Source organism: Glandiceps talaboti, chromosome 20 (genome assembly GCF_964340395.1).
Source record: "Glandiceps talaboti chromosome 20, keGlaTala1.1, whole genome shotgun sequence".
NCBI lineage: Eukaryota > Metazoa > Hemichordata > Enteropneusta > Spengelidae > Glandiceps > Glandiceps talaboti.
Window position 1 is genome coordinate 16,359,948 of NC_135568.1, and position 17,500 is coordinate 16,377,447.

The 17,500-nt window shown below is 34.2% G+C and overlaps 1 protein-coding gene across 3 annotated transcripts in view; it reads right to left on the reverse strand.

Moving 5' to 3' along the window:
* LOC144450798 (uncharacterized) overlaps nt 1-17,500 on the reverse strand; it is a 63,214-nt gene that overhangs the window by 17,250 nt on the left and 28,464 nt on the right. For all 3 annotated transcript variants that reach the window (XM_078141523.1, XM_078141524.1, XM_078141525.1), the window contains 22 exons: nt 17,005-17,220; nt 15,612-15,886; nt 15,095-15,224; nt 14,385-14,603; nt 13,750-13,918; nt 12,802-13,082; nt 12,016-12,216; nt 11,129-11,264; nt 10,583-10,781; nt 9,771-9,986; nt 8,760-8,949; nt 8,001-8,203; nt 7,256-7,490; nt 6,297-6,503; nt 5,764-5,869; nt 4,997-5,113; nt 4,442-4,609; nt 3,813-3,961; nt 2,905-3,033; nt 2,334-2,472; nt 1,694-1,880; nt 679-890 (listed from right to left, as the gene is read on the reverse strand). In XM_078141523.1, coding sequence (XP_077997649.1) covers nt 679-890; nt 1,694-1,880; nt 2,334-2,472; nt 2,905-3,033; nt 3,813-3,961; nt 4,442-4,609; nt 4,997-5,113; nt 5,764-5,869; nt 6,297-6,503; nt 7,256-7,490; nt 8,001-8,203; nt 8,760-8,949; nt 9,771-9,986; nt 10,583-10,781; nt 11,129-11,264; nt 12,016-12,216; nt 12,802-13,082; nt 13,750-13,918; nt 14,385-14,603; nt 15,095-15,224; nt 15,612-15,886; nt 17,005-17,220 — 4,084 coding nt within the window. The remainder of the gene's footprint in view (nt 1-678; nt 891-1,693; nt 1,881-2,333; nt 2,473-2,904; nt 3,034-3,812; nt 3,962-4,441; nt 4,610-4,996; nt 5,114-5,763; nt 5,870-6,296; nt 6,504-7,255; nt 7,491-8,000; nt 8,204-8,759; nt 8,950-9,770; nt 9,987-10,582; nt 10,782-11,128; nt 11,265-12,015; nt 12,217-12,801; nt 13,083-13,749; nt 13,919-14,384; nt 14,604-15,094; nt 15,225-15,611; nt 15,887-17,004; nt 17,221-17,500) is intronic.

The window sequence follows — 17,500 nt, forward strand, 5'->3', positions numbered from 1 at the left end:
TTTCAGGTTTAAAGTAGACAATGTGACAGAATCCTATGACATGAGTGCAAGTGTGGGGTATTTGCATGAGTGCTGCAATGCAGTGTCTGCAGCAATACTTTCACAAGCGTAGCAATTAGTACCCACACTAGCACTCATGCAATATGGGGTTCTGTTATTATTACATATGTTTATCCAAAACAACAAATTTCAGTCAAAATGACTCTATGCGATCATGCGTCCGTATTTGCATATCATTTGCATGCAGGTATGCAATAATGTTTTTGGTATTGCACTACTCTGCAAATACCACTACAGTGTTGCAGTCAGCGTTTTGAAAGAGTGGGACATAGTGTCCCGAGACTTTCATTTTTCTGGGTTATCATAATTTTTTGGGGGACATTATCAAAAAAGCACCAATGGCATTGTAACACAACTGTTAAGTTTTAAAAATATTTACCCACATGCTGATGCATGCGGGTATGATTATGCAGTTGCCTATCTATTGTTATCTAGCGAATAAATGTGATCATTTGGCTGTTGCTATAAGTGTGGCCTCTTTTAATAGGTCACCAATATTTTCCTTGGCTGAACGATGGTCTGGATATATGTGTACACTATTGACATTGAATCATGTTGACATTCTATTTGTCTAAATGACAGCTTTAATTATTGATCAGAAATGAATCCAACACTTACCAGCTTTGTTATAGGCTCTGACAGTGATATAGACTGGTGTATCAAGTGCTAGAGGTTGGGATAACTGTGATATGAAAACTTTCTGTGTAAGATGTACTTTAGTAGATTGTACAATGTCATCACCACCAGATGTTGTTCCTGCTCTCCATTCATAATATGATAATGAGGAGTGTGGGTCATGGAAATCATACCAGTGTGCACCAATTATAGTTCTAGAATTGATGAATATGCAAATTATGTACTAAATATGTAAATTATGTTATCAATATCCAACAAACATATTCAGAAATCATACCAGTGTGCACCAATTATAGTTCTAGAAATGATGAATATGCAAATTATGTACTAAATATGTAAATTATGCTATCAATATCCAACAAACATATTTAGAAATCATACCAGTGTGCGCCACATAGTTTTAGTAGAAATGATTGAATATACAAATTATGTACTAAATATGTAAATTATATCAATATACAAAATTAATTTTTCGAAACCATACCATGCAGTGTGCACCAATTACAGTTCTAGCAATGAATATGCAAATTAGGTACTAAATATGTTAATTATGATATCAATATGGAAAATTTATTTTTAGAAATCATACTAGTGTGCATCAATTACAGTTCTAGCAAAATAAAAAAATGAATAATTATGTATATTTTGTAAAATAAGTTTTTTATCAAATAATTTTTATGCAAACTGACTTTTGAAATCATATGAACTGATATCCATTCGTGCACAGTTCTACAAGAAATAATGTATATGCAAATTATGTAATGAATATTTAAATTCAGTTAAATATGTTGATATCAATGTAAATGATGTCCTTAATATGCAAACAATCAATTGATAGGAACTTCAAGGAAATTTGGAAAGATCAACATATTCTATATGTTGGAGAAAAATCTGTACTAAGAAACACTAGACCTTTGTAGAATCTGGGCAAACTTACAAAGTATTACAGCATACTTTAGTACATGTATATTTCAATTGATAAACAGTTAATCTTTACCTAGATGATTGGTATTGGATGTCTACATCACCAACTCCATCATATACTAATCCAGCTACTGGTGGTGAGTTATCTACCATAATACCATCAGATGTCACAGTTGTACACAGATCAGCAGCATTACAGCAAGTCACCGTCCAATAATATACTACACCTGGTTGTAGCTTGATATCAGAACGTGTTATTTCTAAACAGAATGTACAAAATCTGTTAGTTATTTTCATGAACCCCCCCCCCCCAAAAAAAAAAAAAAAAAAAAAAAAAAAATTAGTGATTAGTTTCTAGTAAATGTGAGGATTTAATGTCATGTCAATAGTGCAAACATTTCCAGACTTCCTTCCATTTTCAAAAATGTCAATCGTGCTGTAGGACTGGTTTACTGAAGTGGGACTGAATGACAGTTCTTTACCTCCAGGAAAACCCAGATGTGAACATCCTGCCCAGGTCAAACACAGGTGGTGAAAGTAGCTAACTGTCTGTTAAAGTGTTATACATCGTTAATCTCTCCCTTAAGTCACAATATACCTCTATGTTAAATGTATTTTAGATTTCCTGTGAAATAAATCTTGATATTCAACATGTATCTGTACCATGTATCTGTTTTAACATGCAGTATTTTCAGGTTTACAATCACACCTACCTGTATGAAGGCCAACATTTAGTGTTTCCATGGTATCATCACATCCACTACATGTCCCAATACTGTATGTATAACTGATAATATCTGTATGGGGATCATGAAAACCTTCCCATCTAGCACTTAAACTAGATGCATCACTCTATATATACAAATAAAGAAAGTAATCATGTTTTTTTTTTTATTTAAACCAAATGTAATGTTATAATGTTAATATTCCATCTAACTGAGTTATAAGTCTTATAAACGACAAGTTTAGATCAAGAGTCCAATAACATTCCTGTCATCAAGAATGAAACTTGAGGCATATTAACTATTGATTCAAAACTTTTGATAGTGAAACATTCCATTTACATTTTAGAACTAATGACACCAGAAAGTCTGTTCAATGCTTTTTGTAATCTTTCAACACACAAATCAAACAGAGGTGATGAGAGTAGATATAATTTATGTCTGTTATACACCAGTCCTGTAATCTCTCCCATCAGTCACAATATGCCGATATGCAAAATATACATTTCCTATAAAATCAAGATTGAGATTCCTAAAGGTTGTACAATTAATGCATATCTACCTGATAGTCTAGGTCAACATAGTCATTTGATGGTTTGCCATCATAGACATAGCCTGGTATTGGTGGTGAGCTATCTACAATAGTAGCCCAGGATGATGCCAGTGTTGATAAACCAGCACCATTGTATGCCTACATTGAGAAAATGAAAATAGACCAGTAAGAAACGTGATTCTGGTAATTGAAGCTTCTGTTTACTGAGATAGACACAAACTAAATCTATTGTTCTTCAATATGGTAGATTACACAAGTTGGTGATGGTGGTTGCTCCGTTATGCTATTTTAATCACACTGTGATCAAGATAGTGTAAACATTGGAAGTACTAAAACAGTACACTGCAAGTTTATGGAACTAGCTTACAGAGAGCCAACCTACTGAGACTATAGTTACACCAATGTCCATTCAATAGCTTATCACTGTTGTATCAATACGGAGTGACAATTATTTTAGTTTGTGTCTATCTTAGTACACCAAAGCCTAAATTACCAGTCTTTAGAGTAATATTATTTGCAAAGAATCAAAATCATAGTAAAATCATTTCATAATAATTATTATTAAAATTGTTTCATTTCTCAGAACTGTTATAAAGTTCTTCATACATTCTATGATTGAAGTGACTCTAAAGTGTTTGATTTCACCATATGAAACATTTCACTTGAAATGAATAATATTTAATTAATAATTAATAATATAAGAATCTGTATTTATCAGGATACAGTCCTTGGTCAAATTGACATCTAGGTCATGTCAAACTGGGGCACTAATTCTCTATTTTATGTCAAGTGTTTTGAATCTAGTCTAGCTTTGAATGAAAGTTGACTAACTGGTTACAAAAACAAATATTTGAATTATTTATCAAAGGGAAATAACAAGACAATATTTCTTATTCTGAGTTGAATGACGTACTTACCTTCACTGTCACAAAATAGAAATGGCCCTCAATGAGACCAAGATCTGTACTTGGATCAGACACAGCTTCTTCTGAGTTGGTGGCTGTGAATGACATCACATCTGCAAAACCAGGCTTTGAACCAACAGCCCATTCATAGTGAGATATGCCTATAATAACATTCATAGAACATCATTATTTCAACTATACCGTCAGAGGGTAGAGTAAGATAAATAACAACAACAAATACACTGTCAATAAATAGTTCTGTTTATAATATAACATTTCTAAATTAAATAATTAATATCAATACTCAGAACCAAGTATGAAGTTAGGGGTGCCTGGCACTCTAGTAGTCTTTTACTCTCTAAGCCTATCAAGTTAAGGGTACCACTTGCCATGTACTGTACTCAGATCACGTTAAGGGTACCACTTACCACCCAATCTATCAAGTTAAGGGTGCCACTTACCACACTCTAATCCTATCAAGTTAGGGGTACCACTTACCACTCAATGTATCAAGTTAAGGGTACCACTAACCTCTAATTCTATCACATCAAGGGTACCAATAACCATTATTTTATCAAGTTATGGGTACCACTCACCACTCTACATGTACACCTACAAATACCACTATCAATACCACTTACCACTCTCTAAGTCTGTGAACAATCCTTGCCATTCAGCACTGATGGATTTTGTGGATAGATGGAAATTCCCACCAACATCAATTTTGATGTCTGACTTCATTGGAGGTGTAGTATCTATGGTAACGCCAGCAGATACAGCTTCCGTTGTAAAACCTACATTATCAGTAGCTGCAAATAAAACAATGAAAGTTAATACCATGTCTACAGTTGTGAAAATCTTTGAAATATACCAGTTACTATGTGTATATTAAGAGTAAAAAATTACAGTTAATTTAAACATAGGCAATTACAAGAAGTTGAAGTTGAAGTTATGGATTGGTATCTTTATGAGAGTGGATTATTTCATCCACATTCTAAAATTTACCAAATGTTACAATTCCCCATGTAGTTTTTACCTTGCATTCTGCTCACTCACTCACTCACTCGATCACTCACTCACTCACTCACACATTCAGAGATAGCCATCCCTACAGAGCGACACACCGTGCTCAGTGATCAAAAGGTATAGTATTAAATGGTAAATACTAATAGATCTGATATCAATATCTGAAATACCTTTGACTGTAATAAAGTACGTAATGCCATCTTGTAAATTTAGACCATGGGCTACAGCACGGTTTGTGATTCCAACGTTTACATAATCCTGGACATCCACACCATTGGGTGAAGTACCTGTAACATACAACAAATAAATACAGTTGTAATCATTGTGATAGTAAATGATAATAACACTATAGTGAATGCCTATGGCAATCTATCCAATGGCTATGGCCATAATGATATATTGAATGACAATCTAATAAACAATATAATAGCACACAGCCATAACGATATATTGAATGACAATCTAATAAACGATATAATAGCACATGGCCATAATGATATACTGACTGATTAAAACAATAATGAATGTTTATGACAGTATATCAAATGGTCATAGCAATGTTAATAGTGAATGGCCATTATTTCTACCAAATAGTGGTAAGAATTATAACTGTTACAGTGAATGGCCATAATGATATGACCAGCAATAAAGTTTGGAGATTGGAAGTCTCAGTCAAACTTGATGAATATAATACGTGCTAAATATTTACATCAGTTGCTATGTAACATATAAACAAATTCCTGGGCCTATGGAAAGAACAGTAAGTATCTTCAAATAAAAGTGTATTGGCTCTTGCTGCAGCTAAGCTAATGCTGTTATTATAAAAATACATTGCATTAGACTAAATACAAAATGTGTGTTGAACAACACCTAGAAGAAGAAAGACTAAGAATTATCATCCGTTGCAATCCATATATATCAAGTGTGTATACCTTACCTATTGCATATTCATAGTATTTGATACCAGAATGGTGAGTAGTGACTCCATCATCTTCGACATCAATAAATGACTCCCAATGTACTGTCAATTCTGACTTGGACGTCTGTCAATAAACACACAATTTTGGTTACATTAAAGTTGTGCAAGCTGACTTTATACGGTTTTGGAAGTAATATTTTGATGCATGTTCAAAAGGTATCCACAGTATTCAACTGGAACAGTTGTTACAATCCATTTAGTCCATTTAGAATTGCAACTGAAAGGGTTGTTGTGTGCTGTGACAGTCCAAAGTTGTCATGCTGTCCCAAGTAGCTGTTATTAATGAATTGCAAAGTCACATACATAGTTACATAATTACATAGTCACATAACTACATAGTTACATAGTTACAGAATTACATAGTTACAGAATTACATTCTGACAGTTAGGCCCTCCTGGGCCTCTGACATCAGACTGAATAGATTACAGGTTGGGCACACACAATATATAATCTTAATATGAAATATCAGTGTCTGATATTATTAACATACCTGATAGTACTGTTTGTTCCAGCCAATCCAGACTTGGCCAGCTATAGGAGGTGTGTGATCCACAGTTATACCGTCAGAACAACTGGACAATTCTGGTAGAAGTTGTTCAGTATGTTCATACACTTTTCTGGTCACATTGGAATAAATGCAAATGTAGTAGCGTTGGCCATGGACGAGTTGTAAATTATCAATATTAACATAATTGTCCTGAAATCAATAAATGTATGTAGTAAATAGAGAATCAGTTGGAGGTTATTGTATCACTGCATGTTATCAAGACTTCAACAACTAAGTTTCATATGTACCAGACATTGCTTACACTGGTATGCTTGCACGCTAGACAGTGGTATTTGCACTGCAGTGCACTACCTAAAACATGATTGCATACCTACATACTCATGACATGCAAATGAGGGTGTGATCATTTTACAGAAGCATGTGATCACAATGTCTTTTTTATGAGAAATTTACTGTTTTGGATAAACACATGTAATAATAACAGAACCCAGTGTTTCATTGGCCCAGTTATATTATTTCACTGCATTGTATGACAGATTGTTAATTGTTAGATTGCTTTCAGAAATAACTGAATTTGTGGGTTATCATTGAAGAAAACAGGTAATTGGTGGATTATTATCGGTGATAATAAGAGATTTATAACTTTTTGATAAGACAAAAAAAGAATTTGAAGGTTGTTCTCATAGATAAGAAAGAATTTATCAGCCAGACAACTGGTGAATTAGTAAGTTGTTTTCAGAGACAACTGATAAGAGAGCATTATCAGAGACAGAAGAGAAATGAAATATCATTATGATAATAGATAACACAGAATCGTAAATTATTATCAAATCTAAAACTTAAGATGATAAATTATTATCCAAGGTACTGGTGGCTTCATATCGTACATTAGGAATGTCATTGAATTATCTAACAAAAGTCTACAATAAAATATCCCTTACCTCAGTCTGTCCACATGCCATAACTTGCGGAGAGTTACAATCATAGTCTTCATATTCTAATACATTATTATGTTGTTTCCAATAACCCCAACGTTGTATACTATCATCAGATACTAATTTCCATTTATATGTATCGTATCTCAAAGTTGGCCATACTGCTGATAATTTATGTTTCCCGGGTGTGTACTCAGCATCTGGGGTTGTCCATTTGGCATTCAGTTCTAACTTTACATCACTGAAAACAATAGTTAGATCAGAAATTAGTTTATTTATATTACAATAAAATGCATAGTCTAGAGATTACAGCTGTTGTGGGTTTGAATCTGAAGATATCTTTATGCCATCTTAACTCAATGAGAAATCATGAACTGAAAGTTGTTTATGCAAATGAGTAAACCCTTAGCTGTTAGAATGACATAAACAATCACATTTGCAATTACCCTCAGTACATGAAAAACAATTTTATGGATGCATTGCTGTTTATAAATAAAATAATTATACAAAAAATAATAAAAATAGCAAAAACAGTGTATAAATGCATCCTGATAAAACAAATATACCATATTTGGACATTATGTAATTGCCTATTGTTGCTATAGCTACCGACACTGTCAATGACAATATGTGGTATAAGTGTACAGTTATAGATACACTTACCTCGCATCTGCATTGCCGTTGCTAAAGCTACCAACACTATCAATGACAACATTTGGTATAAAAAGTGCAGTTACAGATATACACTTACCTTACATCAGTATCGTCGTTGCTATAGCTACCAACGCTATCAATGACAATATTTGGTATAATAAGTACTGGGTTATACTGTGTGCAATCATAGATGTCTTCATACACAGTTGTAAACAGACCAGCTTTGTTGTAACCACGTAAACCAACTTGTATGCATGACGTAAACTCTAACTCCTGGTCTAAAGTGACTATGGAAGTCAACTAGGGAAGGAGAATAACAAAAAATAGGATTAACATCAAATAACGTCAACTTTATCTTTTTACAGTCATGTCATGAAATAGTGTTTAACACTCAACAAAACCTTAAAAAAAAAAATTTTTGCATCATTTGATTGTCACTTTGTGAAACTTACATCATTTAGAGTAATTTCAATAATAAAAGTTTGTACCACAATATACTGAAAATTTGACACCCTTCTTGTGGACATCAAAATTATATCAGTGATACTTTATACAACCATCATGTTGTATTATCTATCAAAATAATTATTTATAATGACCTATGCTTTACATTTGCACTACAAAGTGAAAACCTTGACAAACTTGTGCCACATGACAATTGTGTGGAATCTTCTGGAATTTAACATTACATCACATTTACATGATTTCTTCCAAACTTGAAGAATCCACCAAGAAGTTGGCAAACTATGTTGAAAGGTATATTGCAACTGAATATACATCTGCATATCAATGGCTTTTTAAAATTATCATTGAATGTATGTGATTTATACCAAGAAAATATTTAACATGGACCTACCTGGTTATCAAGAATGGAGGGACTGTCTATGCGTTGCCATGGAATCAGTGCATTACCATGGTGATTATCTGATGTTTTTACTGTCAGTGTCCATTCATAGTAGTCCATACTATCTGTGTCATCATCATCATAACTGACTGGTACATCGTCAGTAAAGGCATTCCACGAAAATTCTATTTCCTTTGAACCACTAAAAATTGACAATACATACAGTACATATGAGCTGTACACATAGACATTTAGTGGTTGTGTTCAATTCTGGAAGTGACTCTAAATAGACAGAGTGTGTTATATTGGGTTGTCTTCGATATTCCATTCAATTTATATTACAACTGCCGACATTGAAGCATTGATGAATGGAACTTGTTACTAACGGGAAAGTAAACAACTGAATTGGATTAATAACACTTGGCACAGCATGTTGGAACAGCAGAGACTTGTATTACACACCATGATTTGATAAGAACAGTTTTATGGCCTCTTTATGTGTATATGAAATACCAGGGGAACTTATAATTTGTTTGTGAACATGAAATGTGAAGAGGCCATAAATTTGTTGTTATCAAATGATTGAATGTAATACAAGTCTCTGTACTTTCAATACATTATTATCCAATTCATTTTTTTACTTTCATTGTTTGTAACAGGTTCTATTCGTCAATGCTTTGATGTCGGCAGTTGTATCTATTCAACACATTCAGTAGTGTGAGGACTTAGCTCTTGGATGGGTTATTCCCAAAATGTCAGGTGTTTTCAACTTTATCAGACTGAGGCAAAACAGAGACTCAGTGGGTGAAAACACAATATTAACACCAATATATATAAGGAAAGTGAAACAGAGTATAACAAGTTACATCTACTGTACTATCTGATATAATAGTATATGACACACAAAACATGGTGAACACAGTCAAACATCTACTTTAACTGTACATTTTTTCACTTTCCCTTTATTACCAGAATATATCTAAGTATGTGTCTGTTTCTACAAAATGTTAAAAGTGTACTCACTTGAAATAACTAATTGTTGATATTCCATCAGACAATGGTGGATTGGGGTGTACTGTGAAACCATCACTAGATACAGGCTGAAAGCAACCAGCTGGGTGACAGAACTTTACAGTGGAGCGATATTGTTCCCCAGCTTGTAGATGTACGGATGTCAGAGTTGTATCAGCCATTCCAATATCACTGAAGTCTTCAATGAAATCCCATACAGTGAATGAACTAAAGAAAGACATCTTAATGTTAGACCACACACATTTATGAACAGATTTGTACACAAGTTACTGTTATATTCAGATATCTCGCTAACTAGTATTTTTTCAATTTAAACGCAAAACTGATAATTTACTTATATAATAAATTAACAAAGATAGGTAAAACAATTATTAAAGGTGAGGCAATGTACCGATATGCTATCAACTGCAATGTATGTATCGCAGAAAGATTTCAAAAGTTACAGAGAGTAAGCAGTCAGTTTGAACTTTTATAAATGTTAGCAGCTTATAGTTGCAAGGCTGCATAATAAATTTAGTCTTAAAATCTAAGTGGTCTTCTGTGCAATAATAAGACGTTTTTTCGTCTCACGGCAGATCTCGCGAGATCCCGTGTGAGCCATTGTATCCATAGCAACAACATGAGCGAGGTCAAGCTGAAAGTAACGCTTAGAGGCACTATTGCTAAAACATCATTGCCCATGGCCAAGATAAAAGCTTGATCATGCACGATCACATGTTTGACAACCGTTGTTGCTAGGCATATTTGTATATTTCGCGAGATCTACAACAAGATGTACAATCCCTTATTTGATGAGTTCTCACCTATTAATATGTTCTTGTCTTTGTAAACTCCACAGTACATGTGTTATATATGGTTGTATATCATCTGAAATAATCCAATGAGCTGCTACACTTGATGTAGATACTTGGTAGTCAATGTCCAGCTGACAAACATGGCGTCCATCGTTACTATGGTGATCACTGTCACCTAGACTTTCCTGTTCACTTGGCAAACTGCCAACTAAACAAAACAAAATATGAACTCTTTAGCTTCATATGTGCACTAACATGTAGATAAAGTTGCAATGGAAAGAATACTAATTAAAAGCATATATTTAAACAAATCTGATTTGGAGTGACTGACTGTTTAGTTATGCAGTTGCTTTGAAAGATTTCTGTGATAATCTTTTTTAAATTTAAAATGTGTTAGTTGAAACGATACCGAAGAAAATGTTTCGTGGACTGAAAAAAAGAAACTGATGTGGAGAGTGTATCATGGAATCACTGCTTGTAATCCCTTTTGCTAAGTTTTGTTCAATGTTCAATACAACTTAAGTCAAAAAGCAGTCCAGAGTGGAAAACACCTACCTGTGTCTGTACATCCTAAACCATCATATACATAAGCTGTTGTCAAGACATCATTATCAGCTAACACAACCACACCATCAGAACTGACAGTTACACTACCAGCTTCATTGACTGCCCTCACAGTCACATAGTATTTCTAATATTACAGAATGAAGGAACAAATGGCATATGAATTCACACTGACTGTTTAGTTTGATATGTGTGATTATAGTAATTGCATGAAATTCTACGTGAACTAGAGCAACTATTGGTAACATCGTATCAAAGAATATACAGCAGAAACAGGATTGATATTATGGGATGTGATGTCTTTGACACATTAAATACAGTAAATGTCATAATTTAACCCAAGTTACCAGCACCACATACACAGCAGGATCCTGCACCTTATCACACCTAGAGTAAGAGATGATAAGCATTGCTTCTGTTTTACTGTGCAGTAGACTGTGTTTTGCTAATTTAGGTCTGGGAACCCCTGGTAACAGAGGAGGGAAATCCAGTAAAATTGGCAAAAGCTTTTCATACCATTTACCATAACTTTGGCGGGAACCCTGGTAAAATGACTGGTGAACTAGGGTAGATTTTACTTGCTAACCACACTTAGCATAAACACTGTAGAAACTGTCTTATGTTGATTCCTTACACATTGGACTTGCTAATTTTAATAACTTTGTGGTGTCTCATATCATCATAATTTGTTCTGAGTTTGTAGTTGCAGACATCTGTATAAAAAAATGTCATGTACAGAAAGGCATGCAAACCATGTATGTTTCAGCTGTGTGAAAATAACTTCCCCATCAACTTTCTAATTATGTTACATATAACTACAATTTACAAACCATAATCTCTTCCAGTGTCCACATAAATTATTCTACAGAGTACTTTACCTTGAATACTTCAAGTTGTAGACCATCAAAACTATGTGAACTTTGACCTCCATCTACAGTAGTGAATGCCACTACATCATCACCACCTGGTGAAGTACCAATACTGACATAGTACTGGACATCTAAATATGCATGTTGAAACCCTGACCACCTGGCATGTAGTGTGGATGTGGAGGTTTGAAAGTCAATGTCAATGGGTTCCTATAAAGTAAAATCATAACATTAATATTTTATAGATCGACACACACAGTAATAACTTGTTAGGTTTTAAGGATGACGTTTCCATTATGAGTGTATAAAAATGTTTGTGTGTGTGTGTGTGTGTGTGTGTAATGTAGTACTCGTACTGCATAACTGATAAAAGATGATGTTATTATACAAGTCAACACACCAAACCATCAAGTGGTGCTTTTTACGAGATAAAACTATGGCAATTTGGGGCAGCCAGGAAATTTTGATAAAGGACTTATTTTCGCTTATTTTGCTGTAAAACAAAAATTAATGTAAAAATACGTAGCGACTAAATGCATCTTGGACAGCGTACATAAACAGTGCACCAGACTTAGTTGATTTGTAAACATTTAGTCTTTGAGAACTAGTTTCCAAACTATGAAATCGCAAAATATTCATGTGGCAAAAATATTTAGGGTTGCAGTATTCCGTCAAGAAGATCACATTGCCATACAGTATATTGTTATAATGGCTACATGTCAGATTATGTAAAACAAAATATTCAGATTCTCTTTCAAACAAAACAGAAATCATTCGCTAACTCAATGAACATACCCCAAATACTATGTCCTCTCCATGTGGTTGAATGTCATACACCACGCCTCTAGATGGCGCTTCAACAATATGCCTGTAAGGTTCTGATTGGGCAATACTGGACAATCCAGCAGTGTTTTCAACCCTGATGAATATGTAATAGGTATGATCGCCATGGAGATGCCAGTCAAGAAGGCTTGTTGGTATGGCAACACATGTTGGTGGTGTGGTACTCTGACAAACAGTGTTATCTTCTTGGATATTGGTAAAACTTAGTATGTTAGCTTCAGCTGGACTTGAACCTGTACAAAATGAGATCAATGATAACATTTGTAAAAACTGGGTAACAACAAAATACATTGTTTGGGTCAGTCTATCAAATAAGCTATCATCAAGATCTTAGGTCTTCTAGTGAAATAAGAATTTCACAGAATGCAATGGGTGACCACTCCCCCCCCCCCCCCCCCCCCCTTCCGCCTCCTCCAGAATGACACACAAACACAGAGATGAATGACAGGTTCAGTAACATGTGAAATACGGTAAATATTTAGCAATTCACACCATGGTGAATATATTGTTCATGGTTCCACAAATCAATAGGACAACAGTGAAGTATGGTAGTTAAAATCTATCTAGACTTATCATCAAATCCACTTCAGAATTATGAATAAATGTATGGAAATTAGTGTGAGCTAATTTGATAGTATTTCCTTGATCACTCAAATTTGTTCAGCGCCAAAATGGCACAGTGAACAGGAATAGATAATTTGATATGAAGGATAGAAAGCTCTAGATGTGTCTTTGTGTCCTTGTTAAAAATGATCAAAAGTTGATATTGAATGTAGTTTAAGTTGTATGCCGTTCCATAAGAGGAGAGTTGCTCAAGAGCACATACTGGTATAATACGCAACTTATCTTAGTTTATGTAAAAACTACAAAAATTTGATAGAAATATTTGTTAAGACTTACCGACAGCATACTGGTAGTTAGTTAGTGGTTCAGCATCTTCATCATCATAGAAATCATCTGACTGCCATGTACCAACTAAATAATCAATGTCATTGTGAGACTCTAAGTCCACTCTGATTTGACCACTGAATTTAGGTGGAGTCACTTCAACAAAGAATGGACCAATCACCTATCATATAAAATATGACAATAATACAATGAGACTATAAATCTACTATGATTGGATGACTGAATGTGGGCGGGGTAATTGCAACAAAGAATGGACCAATCACCTGCCATATAAAATTAGACCCACAACACTATGACTTCAAAATACAAACTGCAGTATAATATAAAAGGTATTTGAATTATGTCTGAATTCACTTAATGCTTAACAGTAGTGTGATATGATTTTACAAAAATGCAGAAAATAACGTGGGAATACAATGGAAATGATTATTGGAAAACGTGAAGAAACATTATGGACCATTTAATAAAGTTTATGAAAACCATTTATCATAACAATAATTGGATTTTGTGTAGTTTACACCTCAGACCACTAAAAATTCATTAGTGGTCTGAGTTTACACTAAATTCACACATTCAAACAAAATTAACTATTTTAAAAAATTCAACTTTCATTTTGTTTGTATTACCTTTGTTGTTGACAGTTGTGCTCTGTTGATAGCCTTGACAATGATATAGAATTCTAGACCTTCCACTAGGTTGGGATGGTATGTCAGCCATTCTTGATGTGAGTTGGTGGTTGTCATAGCAACAATATCTGGATCCAAACTAGATGGAGTACTACTCAGTCCAATTTCATAATCATAAATACCACTTTCTACATCATCACCTTTCCAACTCAGTGAAAACTAGGAAAAATAAATCAAATTTCAAACAATTACTGTCTTGGAGATAACATTGTGAGTACAATGTACTGTACTGTATATGTTATTAGATCAAAGACCTATGTTTGGAAAATGTTTTCGGTACTATCTGGAAATTTCCTACAGATAAACTTTTATGATACTGAATCAGAAATGAAACTAATTTTGGGGCGAGATCAATAGTTCAATGCAGGATAAAAAACTTAATTCTTTTAGTTTTAGTCGAGGACTCAGACCCCCCCCCCCCCCTCCCCACCACTAACTGAAAGAATTGCTAAAGTTTTGTTATCCTGCCTTGAACTACTGATCTCACCCCTTACCACCTTTGTGGTTCTGAAGATCAACTTTCCATAGAAAAGACTTGAGAAGAGTTTGTAGTAAAAGATTCTGTTACAAAAAAAAGACTAGTGGACTGGACATGTCATGTCATGAAATTATTAATAATAATTAATACTTATGATTTTAATATTACTAACATGATGTTCTTTAGTGTAGTAGGCAACATCTGATACAGGGCCATATTGTAGACAATCATCATTGGTGTACACTGCTGTAGAATCCAAAGTTGGCCAAAGTTCAATATCATCTTCTAACTCTGCTACATCACTGGACATGAAAAGAAAGTACATATTATAATTATTAATTGTAATATTACACAACCCTGTTCATCATACAGATTTTGATATATACTGCAAATATCACATGTACTGTAACAGAATTCTCAACACGGTTTACTTGATCAGAATGCCATTTTTATATAAGTGATATATGATATACGATATATGTTAATATACAAGTCAAGTTTGTATCATACAGAAAGCAGCTGCTATCAGCAATAGTTCAGTCTGGTTTAAGGAAGTGACTAGTTGCCTAGTAACTGTTTCCATGGTCATCATCAGGATTATTTGTTCTCAATTTTTGGTTGTTGTCATGATTATTGTATCACGTAATAAAATTCAATTCAATTCAAAGTTCAATAACCTCTATATCTACCTGCAATCCTGTGTAACATTCACCACTAGGTGGCGGTATCTGTTCTCATCCACCATCCATACATCACCATCATCATCTTTCATTACACCAGGTTTCACCTTAACATCATCAATATTGATATCCATGACAACTGGCGGTGTTGTATCTATGGTGATACCATCTGAACAAACTGGTTTTGATGGTTGTAAAGCCCTATTATAGGCAACCACTGTACAATGATATGTAGCAGTTCTAGGAGCTATCCAGCTTACTGAGGTTGACGTCGTATTCACAGCCTGAAAACGTAAATGAATTTCTTTTTCACTCTGGCTTCATGTTACAGTGCTTCCAATCAAAGTATGATCGATAAACTACTGCAACATATCGATACGTTACCAAAGTAGGTCTGTGTCTTTTGCACAGCATTTAGTAGGGTCAGATCAAAGATGTGCTGCAATTGTGTGCATCATTACTGACAACCTCAATTTAACAAATTTCAAATTTGATGCCTCTTGCATGTACAATTACCGATGTTTGTTGTCTAATACATCACTCTGAACATCTAGCCATGATGATATCTACCAATAGATGGGGTATATTTGCAATTATGAATAATTGCACGACAGTTTGGGCGGCATTATTCAAAGTAAACTGTTATTCAACTTTGCCGACGAGTAGGTAATGTTGTGACTACTACAGCTAAATCTACGTCAGTACATCAGGACAAGTTCAGTAATGTATCAATATGTTGCAGTACTTCATCGGACATACTTCGATTGGAAGCAATGTAAACATAAAATATATTGCAACAACTTGTAGTCACAATGTTATTGGGAATAGAAATAATCTAAATGAATGTTTTTAGACTCTGGGTTTATGTTAGGTATTAGACCTTGCTGCAGGTAAAAGCCAGGTTATTGAGAATACTCCAAAATTTCTAAAATTCTGCAAACATCATGTCAGCATAAACAGGAGTGTATTAATTTAGGTCATGAAAATGATCTATTAGTCAGAGGATAAGTAATGGAAGAATGGTTTGTGGAGAAATACTGCAAATGATCTATTAGTCAGTGGATAAGTAATGGATGAATGGTTTGTGGAGAAATACTGCAAATGGTGTATTAGTCAGAGGATAAGTAATGGAAGAATGGTTTGTGGAGAAATACTGCAAATGGTGTATTAGTCAGTGGATAAGTAATGGATGAATGGTTTGTGGAGAAATACTGCGAACGGTTTACTAGTCAGAGGTTAGAGGTCATGAAAATGGTCTGAGGAGAAATATTGCAAATGGTCTATTAGTCAGAGGTTAGGTCAGGAAAATGATCTGAGAGGTACTGCAAATGGTCTATTAAACAGGGGGTTAGGTCATGAAAATAGTCTATTGGCCATTTCTACACAATGACCTTATACTCACAGGTTGCATTGTGGGTAAATTGAACACATCGTCATTATCACCATCCATACAGGTTTCACTAAAAACATACGCATAGAACATAACACCACTCTCTCTGTCAAAAAATCCATCCCAGGATGCAAAGATTTCAGAGTCCTGCTGGTAGTCAAGATCAGTTTCACCTGACCTACTATCATGAACACTGCCCTCATGAGGTGGACTTGTGTCTACAGTCACCTGAGAAAAAAAATAACATATTGAATTGTTACATTGCCAATATATAATAACAGTAAACTGTAAAATGCTAGTATAGACATAATATATTCTTTCCTTGTTTATATGTGAAATATTTTTAAAATCTGTCTCATATTTACTTGAGATGATTTGTCAAAGTTAACTTAATCTTGGGAGATTATAATCACATAGAAAAACAGATCTCACAGATTTATTGTATGAAGAACTACAGTAATTGCTTGTATGACAATCAGAGAGTCAGAACTTTAAGACAAGGGGTATT